Raw genomic sequence first — 27016 nt, 5'->3', positions numbered from 1 at the left:
TTGCGCATGGTTTTGTTAAAGAGGTTTTAGCTAAGTTTGTGGTGCAATGTTAGCGTATTTTCCTTTTAATTGGTTTGTAATATTTCAATCGTCTCTCAACCAAGTACTTTTTCGAATTTCTTCTATTTTAGCAATTTAATTTCTAGTTTTGTATTATTGAGAACAGGTCTATTTAGTCTATTCAAACGGTTACCGTCTGACTTGGGAATTATTTTCAAAATCTATTTAAAGTATGGTTTACGTACATAAATCAAGTTTCGGTATCATATTATAATCCCTTGGTATAGATTTAAATTTTTGTTACTTATTCCGATTCCAATTTCGGGGCTTTGTCCAATAACATACTATAATAATTGTTTATTCTTACGGGTGTTAACCTAATGTACAAAAAAGTGTCACATAAATAAGAATTTAGACATAGTGTTACATAATTAAGTATATATTAGAAGCATATAAGCATCAAAAAGCATTATTTAACACGTTAAAAAAGTGCAAAAGATAACATATGATCGGTATTAAAATTTGTAAAATTACATATACATATATAAGAAACATATAAACATTAATTGGCATTAAAATTAACGCCGCCTTCTCTTTAACTAATTTCTCCGTAATTCTCACACTCCTATTAACGCAATTTCATTATTATAAACAAAATAAAAATTAATAATTATTCCAACAAGTCTCAAAATATCAACACTACTTGCAAACAAGTACTATCCCTTGTTGACAGCCATGATGCCCTTTCTCTGATTTCTTCCTGAAGACGCTTTGCACGCTTTGAATCATGGGAAAAGTGGGGCGAAGGATGCACTCCTCGATGCCTAAATCTGGCGGCCGCGTTAGCTGCCTAAATTTCCTCCCTTATGCTGGCTAACGAGTTGGGACATCCTTCCAAGATGGCGTCATGGCTAAATCCTGGAATTGGCATAGCCAAATGGCCAATTGGGACACGGCTGTAACCTCTACGTCGCGACGGGTGACGCGTCGCGGTGAACGGCCTTTGTCGTACATCAGCATTTCTGCATTCTCTCCTGCCGATCCATGTGATATGTATATACGTATGAAACTGCTATGGAGAAAGCATGACAAAAATTAAATCTCATCCACATAAGGTGCAAAACTTAAATTATCGACGGCTGGTTTGAGACTATAGACGTGAGTGAATGGCAGAGTCCAGCGAGATATTCCAAATTGATTGTTCCATTTTCTGCAAAAGGTTCTGAATCCAATCCCAGAATGAATAATTGCCACGTATATTTTTATACATCCTGAACATTTTCATTATCAACATTATTGTCCGCATCCTGGGATTAATTTGGCGTTGCTTTTCACTCTCTTGTCAGCTATCCTTTTCATATCTATGAATTTTTTTTTTCTTCAGCCTTCCTCATAACTTGTCCCATGTGACTCATTCTAGGTCTTCCTCTGTTCCTTTCCATTCATTTGATCCATTTTTCTACACCACTCTTCTGTGTAATTTTGAATTCTTCCACTTTTGACTCCTGTGCTACTTAAAACTTCCAAACCTCACTGCGATAAAGAAGCATACTTTGGGTTCCAAGTGTCCTCTTTTTAGCCATTCTAGTCTTGTATCGCGTGCTTAGCTATCGAGCGCCATTGACGAATCAATAAAAAATATTATCTTAAAAGTTATTGGCAATTTTTCACAAGTTCTTTGATTTTACGACCGGATTCAATACATTTTTTACTATCTCCAGGTAAGCTGATCAGGTACCAGGTAACCCGAAGGTAATAGAAAATATTTTGAAACCGATCCTGTAATTATAGTACCTGTGGAGAATTGCGAGTAAATTTTTAATTCATTAATATCTTAGAATTTCAAGATCTTAAGGCTGAAAAAACTCAACTAGGGCAAATTTGAGGAAGAAGAGTTTTATAGTTTTTGGATGGTGGGAGGTTTGAAAAGACTGGAGCGGAAGGGGCAGGTGTTGTTTGAGGGATCTGATCCACGTGTGGCATTCCCTCCGGACGATTAGCGAGCAGGTGAAGCAGCGTGTGCCATCCGTCGCTTCCTCTTCCTCCAACGGTGAGCATTTCATCCGCCACCCTCTCTACCCTCGATGAGAAACACTGGAACAATTTTATGCATCATCAATTTGGTCATTTTTATACCGTTGTTTTCTCTCGGTGGCAACTGCGCATCGTTGACTACATGGGCATAGACGGATTTAGGGGGGGCACGTATTATCCATTAATTAGGCTTCGAACCTTAAACATCCTTCGCGTCTCCCTACCGCCTCCCCCTCAAGACGCTTAAAGAATAGGCAAAATTTTTAATACGGTTATCATTACGTTTGTTTCGTTTTGTGTATTTCGGAGCCTCAATCATTAAATAATTTTCACATTAAAATCAAGAGAATATTTCTTACTATAATTTTTGTACGTATCTTATTTTAAATCTCAAGTATGAGAAGATCGCCTGTCAGACCCTTGTGCCCCTCCAGAAAAAAATCCTCCATCCGCCCGCTACTATTCGTATACTAGCTTGCATGGACGTTGATACTGGATACTATAGGATCAACCTGATATAAAGGATTATCAGTATTTAGTCAAGCGACCATCAGGGGTCGCGACACGTTGGGATGTAACCTAAACTACGTGGTAAGATCCGAAAAAGTTTATTTTTATTTTTATCGACCGCGAACCGCGAAATCCTCAATGAAGATGTTGACACTATTGTATGTTAATTACTAATCATTAGTATGTTTTATCTTTCTATGCAAGTGTATTCGTGTAACGGTAGTGCGTTATATTGAGTGGTGAACACCTGGTGGGAGATCATGCTACCCACGTTTTGTTTTTGTTATTATGTGAGCTTTTTATGACCGTGTGGCATGCGTTTGGGGATCCTGTTGCCTTCTGTATTCTAGTGATTGGTCATTCTCTGGCAAATACCCTACAGGTTACTCGGAGGGAATTATATAGATCTAGACTGGAAGAAAGTGACTTTGTTCGCAGTGACTCGCGCGCGTATAAAGTTATTTGCATCAACAGTGACATTTGTCATAAAAAATCAGTGGCTCATCCGGGATTCGATCTAGGATATCCAGATAGCTGGTTTAGTATGCTGCCTAACTGATGTTAGCCCTCGTGGGCTTGGTGGTTAGCGCACCTGATCGGATAGTGAGAGATCCGTGTTTCATATGTAATTTCGAGCCGCGTTGGACAACTTTTTGGAGCATGGAGAAGGCACCAATGAGAACCCAAGAGGGGTTCCTGGAAGGTTACAACCACCGCGGCCGTGACCCAGTACTACGACTGATACACCCGCGCTCCCGGGGAGGGGAGTAGATGGGAAGATATAGGATTGAGGCGCCGCCGCGATAAGGAGCCCGACGACGCCTCTAGGGTAAGGGTAGGAGTACAGGGTAAGGATAGGTGAAGAGAAACTTTTATATTAGCATGGGGGATGAGGTAATGAAGGGAAATGGGGTGGGTAGGAAGATGTCCACATTTCTCTGGAAAGCAATAAGCTTTGATAATTCCAACATTAATGTTCAGCATTTCCACAATGTTACTCCTTAAATCATCAATATTTTTCTTTTCGACAATATGAAGCAATAGATTTTATAGTTGAAGTATCAATTAACTAAGATTTCTCTGAAAAAAAAACTCTCACGCGTCAATTGGTGGAATATTTTCATTTTGAATTGGATATTTCTTTGTATATTCCAGTTTTTCATTCGACATCGACAACAACTAAGCTTATAAGCAATGTATTACTGACACCGCACCATTCTTTCACGACAATCCTGTATAGTCCTATCTATTTGCTCATGGTTTTGGCAAAAATCTCTAGCCAGTGTGGGATTTACAGTTTAGACCTGTATCTATGGAGACCTTGCACTTAATCTCCTTTCCTCCCCCTCCCCATAAACCTCTAATTCCCCCTCCCCTTCCGCTATTCAACGCAGCAATTATCTTCTTCCCAAACTGCGTCCACCTCCGCATCTTTCACGCTCGGCCGATTCCGAAAACTTGATGGAATATTTTAATGCGCCCCGGATATTCGGGAATAAATTTTCTCTGCATGAGAGGAGGTTCGGAAAATTATTTATCTATCTCTCCTGGCAATAATGGACCGTTGTGCGTCCACTTCTTCCACGAGTAGTAAGCGTTTTTCGGAGCCCTCTTAAGAGAGGAAAAAAGAGGAAAGAAGTGGTATAAAATTCCTGGTCTTCCCGGTTTTATTTTTGGACGTGTTCTCCCGTGTGTTAGATTTCTTATGGGGTCTAATTTAAGCGAAATGATGATGGTTTCGGGGGGGGGGGCGAAGTGGAGAGGGGGAGGGTTATGGGAGTTCGTTTTAGGTCGTTCGGTAGTCTACTCCGTGGCCTGCGGGTTCTAGTCCGCATGGGGTACGGACGTTGTCTCCTCCTATGTTCGTCTCCTCTTCGCCTGTGATTATTCATTCCGGGGCCAATCTGGAGCCAGCCGCCGGACGGCTTCCCTTCAGCTGCCAGCCCTTCGGAGAAAACAACAGGATTTACGATCTCGAATCACTCCGTGTGCTTCCCATGGTGGAAAAATTTTGTTTTGATACTAATTTACGATTGAATATGTATGATGTGAACCGTTTTCTTTTGGCGATGGAAAGGTCACGACGGTGGTGGCTTTTAACGGTTGGTAATTCGTGCACGTGCCGATTTGAATCATCCATGCCTAGGCCATAGAGGTCGAGGAACGTTGTCATATTCTCCAAATCCTTGCAGAGATCATATTGGAATGATCAAAATCAGCAGAAAAATTGATATATTTCTAACTTGGGGTTTACGCTGAGCGCAAAAATTTACATTTGAAAAGAATACATCGCGTGATTGGCGGTGAAATTCGCATTACACGTAGATCTACGAAGTGCCATGCAAGACACCTTCAGGTTTCGTGGTACAGGGTGATTCCACTCCAGGCAAGCAGCAGCCTTGAACAGGATCGTACTCGCTTGCCGGACACAGTGCACCGAATCGCAGACACACCATAAACTGGGAGACTGAGAATAAAAAGAAGTTGCTATCATGCAAGTAAAACTACTAGTTAGTGACAGAAAATCGAAAAGCTAGAAATATATATTATCATTAATTAACAAATTTCCCATAGACCGGGAATTCATCCACAGACCTTTAACTTTATTGGCCAGTGCATATACCTCTAGGGATCGGATTCTGTAAGTCTGGGTTGGAATCCCAGGAAAGATGGATATTTAACATATACTAGCCGATCTCTGCTTGAATGCTTTATAGAGGGAACTTCAAGTACTACAATCCGTCCGTCACATGGGATGTTAAGCCGTGTTCCCCTCAGCGGCTGTCGCTAAGAAGAGGTAATGCCGACGCTGGGTTTCTCTCCACCCTTCCTCCCCTACCCTTCCCTAACGGCGCAAATGGACCAAGCTATTGATTGCACCCTCCAAATACCATACCATAGCTAATACACTACGCTCTCTAGGTCTAGTTAATTATCCTAGGAGGATAGCAATAATGGTCTGCGTAATGACACGAAACGCCAAAGGTCTGTGGTTCGATTCCCGGTCCAAGAGAATCGTTCTCGTAGTAAGTAATTAATTTTTTTTCCTTTTCCAACCTCCACATTTAATATTAAATTTTAATCTTGGAGTGTAGATCTTAATTTTTTTAATTAATAAAAATTGACAGTTAACCATGGGTTGCATTAGCTTGGTTACCATCAATAACCATTGACAAAAGTTTGGTCGAAATTGTAGTCTCTTCTCTTTTGCTAATTCAGTACTATTTTGTTTCTTTTTTAATATATCATGATAAAAAACATTGTTGTAACAAATTATTATATTTATGTATCAACATTACATATTCATTTTTATTTCAAGCCCTGATGATTGTTTACAAGTAAAACAAAACTTCGTTAAAAATTTAATTTCAATTTTAAGACCTACTCTCCAAAATTCAAATTTGGTTTTAATTAATGAAAACAAGCAATAGATTTAGTGCCCTCTCGGTGAATAGGGTGGTTTCCTATTATTTTTTTATTGCCTTAATCGAAAGATTATTACTCCTGGAGTACGTATTTCACGCTTTTAGATTTTTAAATGACAATATCTATTTTTCGCGATTAAATGAAAAGTGAAAATTTTCAAGCGCGCGAAAACGCGACGCTCAAGTATGAATGATGGGAAATATCTCCGTACGTCGTATTTCTGGTTCCCCCTCGCGCCCGGTGAGGTGACCTTGAGGCGAGGCTTAGCGCTGATACGTCGCAGGCTGCCAGCGGGTAGCTGAGTACCTTGCTGAATGGTAGCGCTTGGCTTAAAAAAGGTTTATTAATACCTTATCAAACGAAGAAAACTTTCCGACCTTAGCCAGTTTTAGTAGGTGATTATTAAGACATGTTTCCCTGAGCTCTGTGCCTCATGCATGCATTGGTAACCTCAGACGATGTATAACTCCTATCCTCTCGTGTAGAAACTAGGTCCCTGTGACGTCACGTGGAGTGGAATCGCATGGGCGCCAATCTGGCCTTTTTCAAATGAGGATAAAATTTGACCCTTGCCATTCGTCTAAACCGGTATTTCAAAAACAAAATAATTTGTGTATTATGAATACACTAATGGTTGGAAACGAATCGCAATCAATGCCTTTCGTTTTCTTTGATGAAGGAAACTACCCTATTGACTGCGTAAAGAGTTCTCGGATGGTCAGGAACTCTATTACTACCACAGTAATGAAGTTCCTAACCCGGTGGCGATCCTGAGAACAAAACAATACCTTACAGAGGTACATTACACTATTTCAGCGGGAAGTGTTGCTGCAGTACATCATAGTCTCTGTATTTTTTCTCTCTCAACCGTAGCGACGATGCATTTAAAATGTTTAGTACAATTCGAGGAAATTATGGAGTTGTGCATCAATTGCTGTCATCAGGGTAGACAAAAGCCTGAAATACATGTTGGAATATTTCCTAAAGTACATGTATAGTTTCAATGCGTGATCGAGTAACTTAAATCTTTTATTATAGTGCGAGTAAAGAACGGTATCTTTAATCGTTCCGTTCGCGTACTACCTAAGTTAACCTCTTTTTTCTTGTTAGTTCGTAGTTTTCCGTGGCCTTCTTGATTTGATGATCTATCCATCTTTCGGTTTCTCGCCGCTTTGTTTGCCTTAGGGTGACAAGTTTTGCCTGGTTTTCACCAGACGTTTTACTGTGATTTTTGTTATCTTTCTACTTTAATCGGAGAAAATTATAAATCTTATGGCGTCTTGCTCAAATAAATCCAGTGAAAATATTACAGGGTTTCATTTAACTAATATCAATAACTTCCATCGCATCGTGCCACATATCACACAAGATATTCATTATGTAGTGTTATAATTCATACGGTGAACGAGACATTGACGAAGTGTAGAATCCATGGTCAGATATATATTTTCGGTGTGGAGCACACAAAGTGAATTTTCCTTTTCCATATCATGGCTGCACGAAGTTGAGCACGAATCGTTGACCGGTCTTAACCCTCCGTTAGTCGCGTCACATTTTGGAACGCAATTTGTCGCGCGGCGCTGTCACAGACGCCATTTAATAATGGTTAAAGAAAATATATGCAAGTAGAAATAACTATTTTAACAACAAAAAAATCATTCATATAATATTTAATTTCATGCATGAGCATCAAATATATAGATTATAAGGATGGACATATTCATATTAATAAAATACTTAATACACTTTTTTTACAGCAATGATAGTTTCGTTCATATGATATACTGATTACAATCATAAATGTGTCGAAAAAAGTCGCGTACCCAGAATTTAATGCTTTAAATAGTTGTTAATAATGTTTTTTTAAACTATAGAACGCATTTAAAAACTTTGCAACGAATATCGCGAAGGAATTAGGATATAGCGTATTGTACCTCAAGTTTTGGCGTCTACCAGACGCCAAAAACTACAAAATATTCGTATTAATTCCAGAAATGTGACGGAACATAAACCATATTGGTGACTAATTCAAAAGCATGAAATAATAAGATACAAGGAAGGGCAGTTTCTTAACTTTGAAAACACTATGTGGGTCAGTAAAATGGCTTGGCGCCTGGTAGATGCCACGCGACCAACGGATAATTTGTTCGATGTATCATGTAAGCGGTAAAAAGAATTCATCATGCGTTTCCTCGCGAGATCGTGAGGTCTACACAGTAGCGGATACAGAAAAAACTCGAGGAGGTGGGGGGCGCAAAAGATATCTTGAGTTACCTTTACTTTTATCCTAATAAAAAATAATCAATCCACATGCAGAGTTAAACAAAATTTTAGTTAAATTTATTACACACGTATACAAGACAATGCCATCTTATGATATAAAAAAATTATAATTGTGGTTCTGCAATGTTTGGCAATAGGGGCGGGCCCGCAAGGGGGTGGGGCGCGCCCCCCATCGGTATCCGCCACTGGGTCTATAGAAACAATGCCGGAACTCTCCTGAGGGATTAAGCGTCTTACCTTTCGTTCGCTCTTTTCCGTCTCTTTCAGCTCGAGTCCGTCAAGGTTACATTTATTAAATATGAATCCATTATCCCATCGGCGCTTTATCTTCTGCATCAAATCTCTCATCTCCAAATCCGCATACGCCAAACAAGCCGACCACCTATCCCTCCCCTCTCCTGCGCTTCTCCACCCCTTTTCCTTCGCCTGGACGTCATTGCTACCACCCTCGCTGCATTCCACGGCAACTTGCGCGCTCTTCCTGTTGCCTGGATCGATTGATTCAAACTATCATCACGGCCTTCACTCCCACTATCCCCGGAGATAATCATTCATTTATGGACTTGGGGAGAGCATGGATAATAAGCGGACCATCGGAAAGCCTGGCCGCAACGATGGCCGGGTACAACCTTTTCGGTGAAAAAGTATGACAAAGCTTAGGGTGGTGACGAAATGTGGCATTTACTTAGCTTTTGAACTCTGACATCCAGATTTTTAGTCAAAGAAGCTAAAGTTAAGCGAAAAAAACTACAATATTCCCTCCCTTTGCCAATATGCCCCTTTCCAGTTCTTGCACCTCGAGTAGAACCCTTTGATGCAACACCATATCTCTCTCTTATTGAGACAATAATTCACGGAATAGTGCATTTGCACGATTTGACCAAAAGTAAAATTGCTTTGATCGGTCTGAAAATCGGTTTCTCGACGGGTCACATGATTTAGATTCCAAAAATGACATTTTTGGAAACTCAATTTTTTACCCCAAATTCTATAGCCTTTTTCGTTTTCTTATCCCCTTCACCCTAACTTTTGTATGATTCAGCTGTCGGAAGTGGGTTCTATAGCTTATATAGATTTCTACCTCGAAAAAATTGTTTAAAATTAAACCAACAAAAGAATCCTTAAAGCAAGAGAAGATTTAAAAACCTGTCTTCAAAATGATCAATGTTTTTATTTCTCATAAAGTTCAATACCTGATTTGAGAAAACTTGAATTATGTTGCATGATACTACCATATTTTTATTATTCCATATATACTGTATATTCTTGACAAAATTGCCCCAGTGTCGATATCGTGGTCTACTCGGGTGGAATTTAGAAATTCCAATAAGTTAGCAACACTAGGTAATTTAGAAACGGCCAAAACAAGAAAGAATTCTCTAATTGCTTGTCTAAAAATACCAGCTAAATTTATCTTATATAATTTATCTTCATATATAAAGCAATATGAATTTGGCCTCTCATGTTAACGTTTTATGTTTTGTGATCACGAATATTCGCACAGACTATTCACAAGTTGAGCAACATGATTTTACTAGAAAAAAGATGTGATTCTTTAGAAAAAAATAAGCACAAAAAATACAACGGCGCGGGGGACTTTTCCAAGTACATGATTCAGCATAGAAATTAACGGCTTGCCTTATATCTTAGTCGCATTGAAATTGGTTGCTTCGTGTAGTAGATAGAGCTCGGGCGTCTTCTTTACAGACAGCAGTTAAGAGGACGCGTCAATCTTGCTCAGCAGCACTTATTTCGTCGTTTTTCCTCTCACACAACGTTTTCAAACCTAATATCATCATCTAGACATGATCAGAGTTTACATAATATTGTCAAAATTTACCTGTATCCTAATTATAAAAATTTTACTTCAAAGAATTCTCAGCTGTCATGCACGTAACATTAGATTTTATTCGGGGGAAGTAGATATGTGAGTCGCCTATACTGCCCTTTAATTGTCAATTCACTCGCATCAGAAAACCATAAAATTCATTACTGCAGCTATATGTTTCGTTTACACTGTGCTGAAAGTTAAATTCATCGCTGGTTATTGGCAGGCATTATCAAACGGAGCAACTATAACGAAAATGCAGAGTCAGGGGAGGTTAGGTGCACCTGAGCTGCTCGTAGCGGTCTCCTCAGTGTATGTACTGCGGGTGGTCGCTACAGAAAAAACATTTTGGGGAGGGTTAGTGCCCACTAACTTCCTCTGGCAAAGTGACTGTTAAATGCTGTCGCTTCCAAGCTAATTCGCTGTTCGCACTTACTATTTCCTTTCAATTGTTGTCCAGAGATGCGTTCCGCTCTTACATCCAAATTGAATGAGTATATTGGAAAGGAATTTTATGTTTTCTATGTTCAACGAAATTTCTTGTAAGCCCCTAATTTAGTAGAAATTTTGATTTCATCATGAGGTTATGTAAATCAAATTATTAATTTTTGTAGCGCTCGGCAAGTATATCCTTAAATAATTTTCTGTTTTTATGCAATCAGTCAATTACATGTTTCTTTTAAATCAACGACGTTATCAATCGATTTCCAAGCTCTTAGGATGATTAATATATATTTTTCGAAACGATGATAAAGTTAAATACTTTTTACTCACTGAACCACAATATAAACTAAATCATCCATAAATTTATTCCGAAAGTAAAGCATTGATAAGCTGAGCTTGATTGTTACTTCATCCATAAGCAAACGAGAATGGAATGTGTGAATAGTGACTTCGTGAGGAAGTTAAAAATTCAGGCTCGAGTCCGCAGTGGTCATGCGAGGAATAATTTGCCGAGCACGAAATATCTCCCACGCCTTTTCCCCCATTCCCTGTTCCGCCCCTAAGTCGGCCATTCTCAGCTTCAGGCCTCAATATTTCGACCCCCAAAAACTTTCCTTTTTTCCCATTATTGCCGTCTCCACGCCCCTTGGTATACCTTCGGCTCGCATTGCAAAGTTCCGACCGCGGCAATGCCATCCCGCCCATTCCGACTCCCGATTTTTTTCCCGATATCCTTTCCCTGCGTCTTTGCCTCTTCTCTTGTTGCCATCCCTGCCAATTACCCTCCTCCCTCGGTCCTCCCCCCCCCCCCCCGGACCCTCTTCGTCTGTTACCTTCAAATTTTTCATGCCAAGCTTCAACTGGAGTGAACTTTTATCTGTCTTTCCCACGCTCTTTTTCCTCCTTGTGTCTCTGTATCCCGCCCACAACCGCCCAGTAAAAATCTTCGCTTTTTCCTCCTTGCGTCGGAATTTTTTTGCGTAATTTTTTTTCTCTCATAATAATCAACTTGATTCTTAAGAAGGCCCTATGCCCGGGCGGAAAGCGTAAAGCTAGGGAATCAATAGCCGTAATTCCCCTATTTTTTTAGTTTAAAAACACGGAGAACATTGAGTTTTTTGTTACTTTTCTTGGACTCTATGTTTAATGTTGATTTAGTTTCTTGGGGTATTAGCTTAATTATCACCTATGAGCAAATCCAAATTATTGCAAAAAGTGTATGTCTAAATTATAGTCTCTTCTTTTTAATACATTTATTGCCGTATTATTTTTCTTTTCTATTATCGTAAACGCATTGTTAAGACATTTAATGCCTATTATGCATCAAAATTATCAACGTTTTTCAAACCGATAGTTAGCTTTTATAGGTGAGAGTAGAGCTCACCACATGACTGGAGTGTGATATCATACATTCCGGGTAGGCGTGCCAGATAAATAGAGAGTACAGCTCACCACATGACTGGAGTGTGATATTCATAGCCCAGATGAAGATGTATAAAAAATGCCAAAGCGTTGGCAAAATTTGCATTTGAAGTTCTTTGAGGCCTATTTTCCATGTGATAATGTTTCGTATCCATGAGATTGAAGCCAGAGTATGGTTATACTGTAGGTTTCCGCGGCGTCTGGTGTAAAAATATATCTGCTTGATATCCCAACCCGTGCGTTGACTGAATTAAGTATTTTCCCCTCTCCTAAAGACTTCCTTTCTCGTCCTAAAGAAGTCTCCTGAACAGGAGAGGATACTAACCTACGCGATAGGATATCCGATCATGGAATATGGCTATGGTGCACCATATATACCATTTGCGCTATAATATTACGTATATTTCAAAGCATTGGTTGTTTCTCTGACAGCATGGATACTTCTTCTCGCTGTCACTGGTTGGGACGCTCAAAATTTTCGCTATATCTTATAAGCTTGGTCCTGGATACTGTGGAAAAATTCCAAACACGCGTTCTCTTTTTCAATACTCCAGCATTTAATTCACGAATATTGTTTTTCCATACGTTTCTACTCACAGATATCAGTACAATCTTCTATGAAAGAACCTCGTATATTTTGATTTGGTTCAGAAACCGCAGAACAGTTTATTGATAAACTGATAATGTTACTTTTAATTATTTTTTTTATTTCCTCAACATCGGCACCAAAATGAAGAATGCCTCTTAATTCATTCTTACTCACTCAAGTTTTTCAAACCGATAGTTAGCTTTTATAGGTGAGAGTAGAGCTCACCACATGACTGGAGTGTGATATCATACATTCCGGGCAGGCGTGCCAGATAAATAGGACGCAGCATTTTAATGATACCAATAATTCCATGTTTACCCATAATTGCTCTGATAAGGGTTTTATAAATTCTATAACTCACTGTGTTTACTACCCCACAAGTATTCATTTCCTCGCAGGCAGGACGTCTTTCAATAAACCTAAGAGAAGGTGTCGTTCTCATCATAAAATGTCAGAATCACCTGACCCAAATGTATAAATAATGCATCTATTTTTATTTCTACGGTGAAAATGAGTCATCTGGGGATAAAAGTTCAGGAGAAAATAAATATTTTATTGTAATTTTATGATTGATATGGCGATCATAATTTACTAATTAAAAGTACGGGAACATGTCCAAAATATCGAACAATTTTATCAGATAAGGGTAGTGTTACGGAAATAACCGAAATTTGAGAATAGTAGAAGGTTACTGCGAAGGAAATATGTTCAGCATTGCAGTCGGTTAAACTAATGCACCATAAGGGGAGAATCAGTCAACTTCGGTTTGCACACTCGGCAAAATGTTAACTAGACATTACAAGACCGGGACTCTCGGAAATCAATCAGCGCCCCAACATCTCGAACGGATCTCACCCAACCTTTTATTAAACGCCAGCCGCCATCAACGGAACACACCAAGAGTTGAGCGGTGCACATCCACAAGTTTTCCTTGCAGCCGCCTCCACTGTATCTCGAGACTTCGATCGCATCCCATTGTCCGTTTTTCCTTCCAATCTGCTGTATCTGGTGTGCGCCACCCCTTCCACGCCCCCTCCCCCGACCTGCCCCCCCCCCCCTCCGCCCCTCGTCCGAGGTACCCGCTATCCCCGCCCGCTAATAGCGCCTCGCCGTTTAGCATACTGGAAACGCTGCGTCACTGTCATCGGCATCTCTATCGGTCATCGTTTAAATGATCTGTTCCAGTTAATTCGAGAATGAGCAAAACAAATTACGTTCCGCCTTAATTCCCTTTGATTGGCGGGTGGGACTGAGCATTTCCCGGCCGGAGATTTTTCGCGTAATTTTCAATTAACGAAACTATTGCCCGAAACGGGGCGTGAGAGGGGTTTCACCGAGTTGTTTTCGTCTCATGCCCATCGTCACCAGGCTGCCTTTGTTATGCTCTCTATCCGATGTGTGTGCTTTCGAGCCGTTAAGCGTGGTTTCTACGTAGATAAACACCCCTTTACTTATCTCAAAAATGATATCATGCGACTATTATCAAAGAAGTTGGTTCTTGTAGTAGTCCTCTGTCAAATTATCTAACGTTGGACTCGTACGTGTGAGCAATGTCTGCATAACACTTCGACGACGTTAGAAATCAATTGAGAACTTTAGTCGATAATGGTTAATTTTACAGGGGAAGTTAGCCCAAAACGTTTTTAACTACCAAGATGCATCCATACTCAGAGATTCCTTCAGTGAACTGATGTCACGGCGTCAATGTTCTGGTGGCCTCCACGTTTCCTGGCCGATACTGGTCGTTTAATCAAGGGAATACCCTTTACTACCCGTTATTTCCTTAATAAAGCGACCAACATCGGTTGGGAAAAATTTATGCCACCCCAACGTTGCCCAAAAGGTTTTTAAAAACCATTACGAACACCCGGGAAAGCCTTTCAAAGAATTATGGATGCATCGCAAACGGCAACTTCGGTTTAAATACGCAGACAGAGAATTTTGCTACAGCTGGCTATTTTTAATATTTTTCGTGGTGAGGAAACAATCGTGAGCTTAAGTTTAAGTAAATTTTCTCGCCAAATAGAGGAGATGAAAATATATCTAGCTGCACGTACAGTATATTCTTTTGGGTAATGCCTGAATTTATCAAACCGAGGCATTTTTTTGTTCAAGAGTGGTTACATGAAATGAACCCTTATATTTATCCTAACTTAAAAAATGGCGTATTTTAAGCAAGGCCGATTACAGTAAGGCCAAAATGGGTCGTAATATCTGGAAATCTGGACCCTAAAATTGGCCCTAGAATCACCATTAGGTACCTTTTTACCCGGCCGATAACTGCCAAGGACGGATTGATTTGGCACCAGAAGTGCAAGGCTGGAAAAAAACTTGAAAAAAAAATCAGAAGAAAAGGTGAAGGATTGTTGTTAGAAGGTATAATTAACCAAAAACACGATAAACGATGGAAAATTTGTTAAAATGTTTCTGGTTTGATGTTCATTTATTTATAAAAAACTGGTAAGTGTCCTGGAAAATTTCGTTTCACCTCATTAAGGGAAAGAAATATTATTTCATATAAGAATTACAATGAATGAAGTGAAACACTGAAAACTTATCATCATCAATAAGAATAAACGTTATTAAACGTACGGGACTACGATATATGTTATGCTATAGATCAGTATTAAATTTACTTCACATCGTCAATAACGTCTTTATAATATACACCTACTCTAGGATGCGATTTTTGTGGTTTATATTTCATATAAATTCATTCCAAACACAATGGTGGATGATATACCTGACATTTATGCATGCAGCCACCTTCCTTCGTATCAAACCTGAAGAGTAGGCAGCTCCATGTCATGGAATCAGTTCTGTTTTTCCCACATTACACGAAAATCATTTCAGCTCGTTTTTCTAGATGAGACTTAATGTTTATATCAAAGATGTTTAACTAACTGCAATTTGGTTGCAATAACAAGAATTTATCCGATGTATAGCCTACTAAAGTTGGTTCTTTGCTACAAGACCCTGAAATCAGAAACTTATTCCGTTACAATTGTGATAAGTACCATTAAAATGTGTTTCTTAGGTGTTGGTTTAGGTTACAAAAATGGAAAACAAAGTAAAAAGAACGAAAAAACAATTTATTTCTGTGCTTACTATTTCGTTAGTTAGTTATTCCTTTTCAAATTTTATTGGATATAAATTCTGCGCCGACAAATGAAGAAATATTTAAAGTTCTATCCCTCGATTTCACTTCTTCACATTTCCGTCCATTTCAAAATCCTCCTTCCCTAGTCACTCCGTCATATATTTTCCCTGAATTCCGTTCATTCATATTACACATGTTCTTTCCTGTGGATGGTTTTTTTCTTTATCTCATTAACTTTTTTTGTTTATTTTACACAATGGAAAAATATTTTTTGACATTTTGAGACATGTAAATATTAATCAAATCAAACTGAAAATCAAATAAATAAAATATAATTTCATATGGTGGCGAGGATCTTTCTTATTCAACCTTTTTTAAACTTCTTTTCACGCGTTATCGTTTTATTTCCCTTTTAGAACGCATTCTCCCCATAAAAAGAACTATTTCAACACACCTTTAACGGCAGCAAACAAATAAAAAAGAACATCCACAAGCACGCCTTGAAAATGGAAGACTAACCGTTTTCTAAAACCTCGGCCAATACGGCTGAATTAACCTGGTGTAGAGCCCGAGAAGAATTTGTAAATAAAAAAGGACTAATAATTCGCTACACCAAATCAAAGAGGTAAATAATTTAGGTCAGCGAAGCCTTGTGAAAAAATCAGCCAAACGAACACGTACGCATTACGCTGAAGAACGCGGCTACATAACTGTGACTTTAATGATCAATGATCGGGGCCAAGTACATCATTTAACAGTGAATCTAGCCTCGGATGATCGGCGATCCGTTCAGCCCCTTGTTACATTTCGAGGAAATCGCGGGTCGCAGCTGAATTGCTATATCGACGAATTTTGCTGCAGAATCCGGGCCATTTTCCCATGCCTCTCACCCAGTAGGCCAAATTAGTTTGGTGTTGTACGTATACTTGGGCAAAATGTCGAGATATTTGAAATATTGCAATATTTAAATGCATTGGGAATCCATTATTGAGTTTAATCATTGGAATCGTTGACCTATACTCCGAGACGCTGATAGACAATAAAACGTTGAGGCCAAGAAATGGAAAAAAGAAATTGCTATACATGCTTCTACGATAAAAATCGTCGCACGATAGCAAAAATCAGAATATTACTCCCGAAAACAGCATGTATATAAAATATCGTGATGTATTATCGGGTAAACAATCACCGTCCAATGTTATCACGGCTTAGTATGCGATTGATATCTGATATTACTAATTAAAATATCCGATATATTGTGTATCTTCCTATATACTCGTATATAACCTGATACATTAACGGGAGGAGATGTTTTATATGGTGATATTTCAAGATATTTTGTAGCGACATTTTTATCTGTATGTAAATTTGATATCGATATTATAATAGATATCGATAAAATAATTTTTATCGCCAAAATTATCTATATTCAAAAATTGTTGCTTTTCGAATTGAATTTTCATATCGCCCAGGTCATGTTCTGCAAAGATATAGGGGTTTGGGAATGGATGGTCTGCTCTGCGTCACAGGCTTCTTTCCTCCATTGTCCCCCGGGCACTTGGCTTTTCTCGCCCAGTCACTGTCTGGCCGCCTTGACCTAACCCTTTTTTTCTCCCTTGCGGCTCCGCTGAGGCTAATCGTACGGTGTTTTTTTCTCTCTCTCCCTGCAGTGAATGTGGTGGAGGCTCTGCAGGAATTTTGGCAGATGAAGGCCGCGAGGGGAGCCGAGCTCCGCAATGGTGCTCTTGTAATCTACGAGTCCGTCCCCGCTTCCAGCCCGCCCTACGTTTGCTACGTCACCCTACCAGGAGGATCCTGCTTTGGGAGCTTCCAGGTGAGTCCAATCCCCACTGTAAACAAGAAAAAAAGCATGGTCCAAGTCAAAATTAAAACGGTGGTACAGTTTCCATTGGAATTTTTACGAGACTTGTTAACTAATCAACTGATCAATCAATCGAATTGATCATTCAGAATTGGAATCAAATATTTTGTGTGTTTGGAAAATTATTGCTATGGATGAATGTGACTGAAAGTTATTATCATCCTTCGGAGTTTATAATACTCATAATTTACTCCTCTTTAAGTAGAATATTATAAACACAATGAACAGAGGGGCCACGAACTGTTACATAGATGCATAAAGCTACAATCCTAAGATTGATAAAATGGAGACTTCCATTTCCTCCTTACTTAACTTCGGAATACTCATGTCATGCAAGTGGAAAGAATTTCTATATTTGGTGCTTTTATGTTTTCACCTCTGCGATTGACTGATTACAAATTTAGTTATGCAGTTCTGTAATGACGTCTTACATTTATTGGCTATGGTTCGACCAATTACAGTTTATTCCCTCTGAAAGACAGTATGTACCCGTATTCTATTATCTGCTATGGACTGATGAATGATGGCGCTAACTGATTCTTCTGACCCTGAGAGAAAATTGAAAGAGAATGCGGTTTTATGGTGTTTCTGCCAGCATATCTGACAGGGAATTTGGGGGTTCATGCTCCAATACGGATTAATTAAAATGCATTGTTTTAAGAGAATTATCGCCTTTAATTCCATGTGGTAAAATCATTTATGCGGGAATGATGCCAAAAGCACGGAACAATATTGCTTATGCAAGTTTTTTTTACATTTTTGTAAGATAAGAGCTGTCACATACGAGCAATGACGGCTAGACACTATTATGAAACTCAGTATCCCTTTTCCCCTTAAAATAAGAAATCAAACCTGAAATAATGATGTTGCTGCCGTCCTCCTCCACTCATTAAGACTCAATGATCAAGCACTGGTCTCTTAGAATAATAGATAGATTGAATGATTTAATAGATAATTTTAGAACCAAATATCGATGGAAGTGTCACATAAGATAACCTGGCTTGTGTTAAGCCATCAATAGTAGAATGTTTTAGAATTAAGGGTGACACCTATCTATTAAGTTGGGATAACTTCCCTTGCTGTAAGTTTTGCCATCATACTCCCATCTATTTATATCGTATTAAGGGTTATTTATTAATTTTAAAACAATAATGGATTTTATCCGATCTAAGTTGGCAGTTGCCGGTTAATAATCTGTCAGGAGTGAACAGGGGTTTGTTTTCGAAGTAAAGTGTACTTTTTTTATTCTTTTTAAAGTACCCATTATAAATTATCCACACCATTGTATGGCGACAAAAAAGATAAAAATTCATCAATATCTTCACGGGAAATTTTTCAAAGACACGCACATAATCAATTTCCTTAGAAATAGCTGGTAAATTTGATTCAGGAGTACCGCCACAATCTAAACTTCTTGACTGAAACAACCTTGGAGTAGAAACATGACTCTCTGGAAGCTTAACTCACTCAGTACCTTCAACTTTGTCACTTTGTGTAATTCTAGATGTAACAAATTTTTAAATATCTATAATAGGAACGCTTTTTTTTAATCTTATTTTACAGCAAAAATTTGAAAATTATCATAAACCACCGAACAAACAAACACCTCATTTATCAATCACCTATTAAAAAAGTCAACGAATTGAGAAAAAAATTATACCTGACTAAGCAGAACCCCAAGTGTCGATCCCCAGATCCAGTTGCCGATCAACGTTCATTTATATATCACGCATGCAAGTTCTCTATGTAGCGGGATAAAGTGAATTGTTTTCATATTTTTTATTCGAAACGATTGAGGACAAAGCTGATTCCGATTCTTCGGCTGTTTTCCTTCCCGCACAGCCCCAGAGGGTGTTTACCCGTGATAGTTAAACTGTGAAGTATTATATTATTTCATTTTCCTCGATGGGGCGTCCGCTGTCCTTCCACGTCATCGCTTGGATTACATAATTAAGCTTCATCACGTCGTCCTGTTTTCTCTTTCCACCATTCTCCCTCCTCCCCACTCCTCCCCGAGGCACCATCCAAATCCCTTGTAACATCTCGAATCCGTTGACAGCTGCCCCAATGGATTCGTCCGGCGAATTTATTTGTATTAAAGTCATTCTCCACCTTCCTATGCAATTCATTTTGATGTTGCAGTCCGGTCCAACTAGAAATGGTCGATATGAATGTAAATGATTAGTAATCAATGATTGGACCTCCTATTAGATTTCATTCCTTAGAATCAGTGTCCTGAGGTATAATTTAGTATTTAATTTTTTTAAGGCTAAACTTCTTCCTTTTCAATTAAGGAATCGGAATAATTCGTGGATAGAATTGCCTATTGGATGATAACAATATATTGGCTGCCTAGGTATCCATTATGTGATATCTTACGCCGGCCTCAATGGCGGCGGGGTAAAGTCCTCCTCTGCCAAACCAAAGCCTGTGAGTTCGAGTCCCTCCTGGGTAAGGTACCCTTATCCAGGGCATGGGTGTTTGTGCATGTTTGATTGTTAAATGTTATCATAAACCCCGATGTAAAGGCCATTTGAATGCCAAATGTATCATTCTATTTTTGGAGGTGTAAATTAAATAAATAAATTTAGACGCTCAATGTGTTGTTATGGTGGAGAATGGTGTAAAGGTAGAAGAAAAGGAACGAGTCCTATGACTGTTATAAGGTATGATTTTTGGAGACGACAACAAGCAGTTAAGGGCGTTTTTGCTATGAGGGGGTTGTATGGAGGTAATGGGGGAGAGAAACCCGGTGTCGTCATTAGCGTGTTCGCAACTCTAGGCGCCATGGGAACCACGGAGTAACACTCCATCCGATGAAGAGAGTGCTGTACGTGAATTCCCGGCCACAAAGCATTCCAGCGGAGATCGGGCAATTTTGGGAAAATCTTTGACCGTAGCACACTAGAGCTATAATTATAATAATCTGGCCTAGACGTGTTGAGACAAGAGGAGACATATCTAAAGGAGAAAATGAGCCATAAAACGTGGATGAAATAATGTACCAAGTGGGAGGGTCTCCTGAAAATCTTGCTAGGGGGAAGGATGTTATACAGTTGGGGAAAGGGAAGGAAGAGAAAAGGCTTAATGAATAGTGATGGGGCTCGTTTCGAATGAAGAGGGACATTCGTTACAAGTCGTAAAACTTCCTGGACCGATTTGTGAAAATTTCCCAGCAAGCATACCATATCAAATAGGGTACTTTAAAATGGGATGATTTGCAAACTGCTCACAATCAGTAGAAATAACTGCAATTTTCTACTTTTTATAATAATGTTTAGACTTGCGTCGATGCATTTTACTACCTTCGAGAATTTAAAGATGATACAGTGCTTTGAATGCAGTCCTTATAAATTTAAAAAGTGGATAATTGCCATTTTTTCGACAATATTTGATGGAATAGAACCACCTCATTGATCTTGCTACCTTGAGTCACATTTTCACGTATCCCTCCCTGCAGTCTGGTATGGAGGAGCTGGGTAAGATGCTACGAAAGAAGTTTCTAGATCTCTTGAAGGGGTTAAGTGCGCGAGGACGAGATCAGCGCTCCACACCAGGTTGACGGTGGATCGGCGAACTAGCTGGCACCTCGCAGATATAACGGAGATGGAGCGTAAAGACTCTATCGTGTGCTTATGATTTTGCTTAGTAAGGAGAGAAAATAGAGCTTTTTTGGCGTATTTGCAATAGGCCTAGTTCTTGAGAGATCTGAATCTGAGTTCATTTATTTTGAGAGAAAATTTAATTCACACTAAATTTAGGCCTTAAGGCGTGATAGGGGGCAATGTTTTCTGAGCGTTGGTATGGCAGAGTCTTCGTATGGTCTTAAATTTTAGTAACCTAGTGTGCCTAAACCATACATAAGCTGTAATTGATCGACGTACATTAGTTATTATGTGGCTTTGATTTTATGCTCGTATGTGCAGTTACCTCTTAGGGTATCAAGCTATCTGCTATATAGTGCGTTTACGCATATTTCCCGACTACTATATTCAAAACGTATTCACTATTTATTGATATTTTGACTGAGAGCATTCACCAAAACTCCTCCGATATTCTACTAATTATTTATTACTATGTACTCAATTGATATTGGGTTAAAACTAAAAACAATTAGTTTACGTGATTCAGAAGTGAAAAGTATTAGATAATTTAGAACATTTTTACTCGTACAAATTCAATAAAAGTCTTTCATGAATTACACCCGTTCTCTAAAAACTTACCTCTTATGCAGCCGAATTGTTCCTCGCCGATACTCAGTTCATTGCAGCTTATGATAATCTTGAGATTATTTGGTCTCTTTCCCACTTAGCAATTTTTTCTTGTCGCTGGAGAGCGGATGACATCGGCTAATGCTGCCCTACAGAAAGGGAATGCTTATATTCATGGCAGTATAAGAATTCTCATAATTTTCTCATGAAAAATTTGTGCCTTACACTGAGTTGCATAACTTGTATTGAAAATTCCGGTAATGTCAGCAATGGTGGAGATGAGGTTTAGAGGGAAAGAAACGAGTAAGTGCTGTGAATGCATTAAGACATGGTATTTGGGGGAGCGAGGCGATGTATGAGGCGGAGTTTGAAGGGTTTTCTTACACACTGGCATATTCGGACAAGTTAAAAACTATAAAATATGGACAAAACTGGAATATTTTTGTTTTTTCCTGTGATTTTTAAAAATTTTGTTCGTGGATAAGTTAATTTTAAGGAAATGTTTTTCAATGTTAATAATGCAATATAAACTTATATGATTGTATCTGTGGGTGTTCAATCCAGACTGCAAAAGTTGTGTTAAGGACTTGCGAAATTCAAATATTTATAATCAAAGTTGACAAGTGATTAAAAAAATTTATATTACTAATATCTACATACTTTTACGTTAAAAACGCCAACCAAATTGTTGTTTTTTGCATTCTACGAGCGTTTGAGATGATTTTACACATTGCAATTGCTAAATCGAGAGGATCCGGTAACTCAAGATAATATATTTCTTAGAAAATTGAGAATTTTTCATCTTTCTGCGATTTGGGAACTTGGTCGTACGCGCAAGGGTCAAAGGGAGCAAAATAAGTGGAGGGGTAACTCTTAAGTAAGTTGGAATGCGCCCGAAGTGGAAGCAGCCTTAAATTACAGCGCGTGGGAAGAGATAGGCCCGGGGGAAGGGGAGGGGCCCGTGAGTAGGGGGCTAACCCCCCCGAAAAACGTGGGAGGAGGAAGTTTGGAAAGAAGAAAGGGTGGGATCACGCGACTATTTTCCCCCTGCTCTTCTCGTAATTTTCAGAGTTTTAAGTGAAAAAAGAAAGCCGGGATGGTTATCGTGGGAATATGGACTCTCATTTTTAAACATCATGTACCGTAGACTTGCATCGCGTTTTTGTTGAAGATCAATTAACATGAGTGGTATCTTTGGAACACTTTTGGAACAACTACGACTTTCCTGCATTTTTTAATCTGCAAACCACGTAGATTGATTTCAAACCAATTACAGGTCAACACCATTTCCCGGCATAGCCCTGGTAGTTACCATCATTTCGTGGGGGCTATCCCAAGTAAAATCGCCGCCCTCGGTGGCGGAGGGGTAAAGTCCTCGCCTGCCAATCCGTCGTTCGCGGGTTCGAATCCCGCCTGAGTAGGTGGTCTATCCAGGGCATGGATGTTTGTAATGTTCTATTGTTAATGTTGAAATGCCCGTTGTAAAGGCCGCTGTTTACGGGGAAGTGGGAAATAAATAAAAAAAGAAATAAATTCATTGGCAGTCAAGTGAAACAGTTTTTAAAACACAATAAATTGCATAATTTCACCACCTTTCATTGGATTCTCACTTAATGGTACCTTTTCGTTGCTTCTCAGTCTAGTGGTTAGGAACCACTGCCATATGCACTTTTTGTCGAAATTCCGTCTTTTATTATTTAATGAGAGCACTCATGACAGCGATGTGGTGACATCACTTCGGTAGTCCCTGTGTGTTTTAAACTGTAAAGTTAAGAATTACACTTGTAAGGTAATACTAAACATGTGTACTTTTAATGTAAAAGTGTTAATTATATCTTGCGTAGCGACTAATTCTAAATACTAGCAAAATTTACGATGCAGTAGAGATTTAAAAGAGGGAATTATTGTCAAAAAGGATGTAAATTACGGAAGTAGTCAAAGTTTTGGATCGAACCATTTTTTGACGACAAGGTACTATAATCTCTCGACGTAGGAAGGTTTTGTATCTAATGAATTTTCCTGCCTTGAATCTACTTTAATTTCCATCCAATTTCCCTTTATCTACGTCATTCAGAGAATTATGTATAATTTTAATTTTTTTGTTGGAGACTTCAACGCCTGAAAAGAATTACCCGGACTTACTTCATAATTCACATTCGCCATTTCACCCGAAGTATGGCGAATACATTCGACGGTAACTAAGGCACCATTAAATAAGAAATAAGCGTGCTGAAACTCAAAAAATGTTGGTTATTCATGAATAGATTCAACAACTGAAAAGTTGGAATGAGAAAGAAGGTATTTCAAATGGAAAAGCTGTTCTATACCTTATTATTTTAAATTATTTCTAATTTTATTATATTCACTATATTTCTGATATCTCCTTCAATATTCATCCATGAATTGTGCCTTTCCTCCTCATTAATGTAAAAATAGTTCACCTAGTTTCTGGTGATAACTTCATTTACTAAAAATAAGGCCGTGTTTGCTGCATTTATAATTACAAATATTCATTGTAACCACGCCAAAGATTACTAACCTCAACGCCTAAAAATACGAACTTCAATGGATCCACTTACTGCGGAGATACATCTGATGATGAGTGAGGCTTACGATAAATTCAGCGTACTATTCGAGTTGATTTCTCACGCACTCTTTAAAATTTCAAAATTCCCCACTTTTGGCGTAAACCATTCTCGGGTTTCGATCGGGGTTAGGTCCATTGACTCCGTCCTTGCAGACGTTACAATGAATAACTTATTCATTGTCGTCATCGGGGGCGTCGATGACGATGATTAAGTGATTAATCGAATCGTCGGCAAGGATGTAGATCTTTGGTGTCCATCCCGGATCTAACCCGGATGGAAAAAAAAGAATTACTTACGTCAGCCATTCGCCGGAAGAAATCTTTCCCCGATTTCGTTTACACTCGCGCAAAATATGTATTTCTATTCCATATTTATTGAAGAAATACTTTTTTAACATAGCAAAATTGACCTGCACCGATGTTCTATAATTTGAATTCTAATTTTATCGATTAGGAGTGTGGTAGAATTCGCTTAATCTGTTCTACGTGATGGAATAAAGTGGTGAAGCGAGAGTCTTCCATAAAACATGATGTTCACCATTTTTTTATTCGATCTATGGGCAGAGACGGATCTAGAGAGGGGCTGAGGGAATTATAACCTCCATTTTCCATATCCAATTTACACGAGATGGAACGGTAATTTTGTTCATTTGTCGACTATATACGAGAGAGGAGAGGCTAGGGCCCCCTTGTCCTCACTCTGGATCTCCTGCTGCCTATGGGTACGTACTAAAAAGCAGAGAATAGTTGTGATTTGAAGATGGGCGTAATAATTGAAACGGGAGGAGAGCTGGTCTGGCAAATTTTCAAATGGATATCCACAGCGATAGCGTAGCATCTTGAGGTGACAAGATTGCATGTCCAAAGAATCTCCCTCTCCCGAAGGTCTCTCCCTTGGTTCATCCCATCCCCGCCTTTATCGAGTCGCCGCCACAGAGCCAGGCGCACCCCTCTCTCTCTCTCGCCTCGCCGATTTACGACATAACCGTTATTCATACCCTTAATCCCCCGTCCACGGACGTCCATCGCACAGCAGACGCCCCCGACCAACCGCCGCTGCCGCCCACGGCCCCTCGGGGGACTCGCGCTGCCTCCTCTTCGCCCCCCCGCTGGCTGGCTCACCTTACCTCCTACTCCATCTCAAGGAGACCACGCCCCCGGGGTTATATCTAAGCGTAGTCTCCGAGATGCACCGTCCAGAACATCCGAATTTCGATAAAATTTTCTCGGGTTTCACACCGGGTAAGACTCTTTAAGGCCAACGTTTCGATGAGCGATTTTTTCCGAAACTTTGGACTTTCATTTCAACAGCGTTACCCTGCGCCAAATCCGAGAATATTTTATCAATAGTATTCACCGGGAAAGATAACGATGATTTATCATCCCAATTTCTATTGTTATGTGTTAGAAATTAGTTTTGACTAAATTTCCATGTATTTTTATCATAGTCTTGATAATAATGCGGAACAACCTTATTAGTTATATATTGAGACAGAAACTCGTCGAGGGACAAGTAGATCGTAAGAATGGAAAAAGAAGAACTCGAACAAAATACATGGAACAGGTAAAGAGGGATATAAAAGAGAAGAAACACGGCGGTATAATTGTATGTATAATTAAGTGATAGGTGAATTAAGTGGAGAGCCATGTCGAACCAATCTTAGGATCGTTGACTTTTTAGCTTACCATGAGAAAGCCCATGATGTATCCCAAATTTGAAATTATTTCTCAGAATTTTCTCTTATAACATTATTTTATCTTTTTTATCACTTTCGCAGCAAATTTTGATAAGAATCTACTTTAAAATAGCTGAAAATTTTGAGATGATGGATTCAATTAAATATTGTGAATGACTAAAAACCATGGTCGGCGAAAAATTTACAGCTTGGAACGTGCAGTTTAATTTTCTTACGTATGTAAAAACGATGCAATCATCTTAATTTTTTAGTTTACTAAGAGAAATCCTATGATGCATCTCAAATTTGAAAACTTTTCCCAGAATTTTCTTTTATTTCAATTTTCTATCATTTTCACAGCAATTTTGATAAGAATCTATTTTGAAATAGCTGATAAACTCGAGATGATAGTTTAATATAGTTAGAAGTAGGCTTTTGTGTGTACAATTTTTCCGTTGACTTCTGATTTCAATAGCGCACGACGCGTAACCACTAGGGCAACAGCGCAAGGTAGAATATCTGGGGTCTGGAGGAACAGGCTTGGAAAATCGAGAAAAGGGGGCTGCTGTATAGCAATCCTGGGCACTGTGAAATGTAGGATGGGGAGAGAGAGGGAGCAAAGGTATTATATCAGCTGAATTCCTAGTTGTTCAAAGATATCGAGGTTAACATTTTTATCAACGTGTATGACTTGGAGAGCGTGATTGGTTGAGCGTTTGGGTGCTGATCGAATGGTCGCGATTTCAAATCCTGAGTGAAGCCCTCGGACACCCCCAAGCAAAAACCGCGAAGTGCAAGGTGGCCCAGGAAAAGGAACTGCCCCCTACCGTGCAATAGTGAAATTCACCTAATTCTGGGATGGTCTATCTAAACTAACCTTCCTGTTGAATTACTTCGTGAGTGATGGATAACTCGGGAGCTGTGGTTGGCCACAATATCGATAGTTTTTAAGCTAACAAATTCTCTTTCCAACGTTTAGCTATTGTATATTTACATCATCAGGCTCTGAAAATGTGTATAAACG

At 39.1% G+C, this 27016-nt stretch overlaps 1 protein-coding gene across 1 annotated transcript in view; it reads left to right on the top strand.

Moving 5' to 3' along the window:
- The window catches only part of LOC124158118 (protein limb expression 1 homolog), a 407177-nt gene that overhangs the window by 312321 nt on the left and 67840 nt on the right, over nt 1-27016 (top strand). The window contains exon 2 of the mRNA XM_046533300.1: nt 17307-17470. Coding sequence (XP_046389256.1) covers nt 17307-17470 — 164 coding nt within the window. The remainder of the gene's footprint in view (nt 1-17306; nt 17471-27016) is intronic.

This window comes from Ischnura elegans, chromosome 4 (genome assembly GCF_921293095.1).
Source record: "Ischnura elegans chromosome 4, ioIscEleg1.1, whole genome shotgun sequence".
NCBI lineage: Eukaryota > Metazoa > Arthropoda > Insecta > Odonata > Coenagrionidae > Ischnura > Ischnura elegans.
This window is presented reverse-complemented; position numbering and strand designations above follow the sequence as displayed.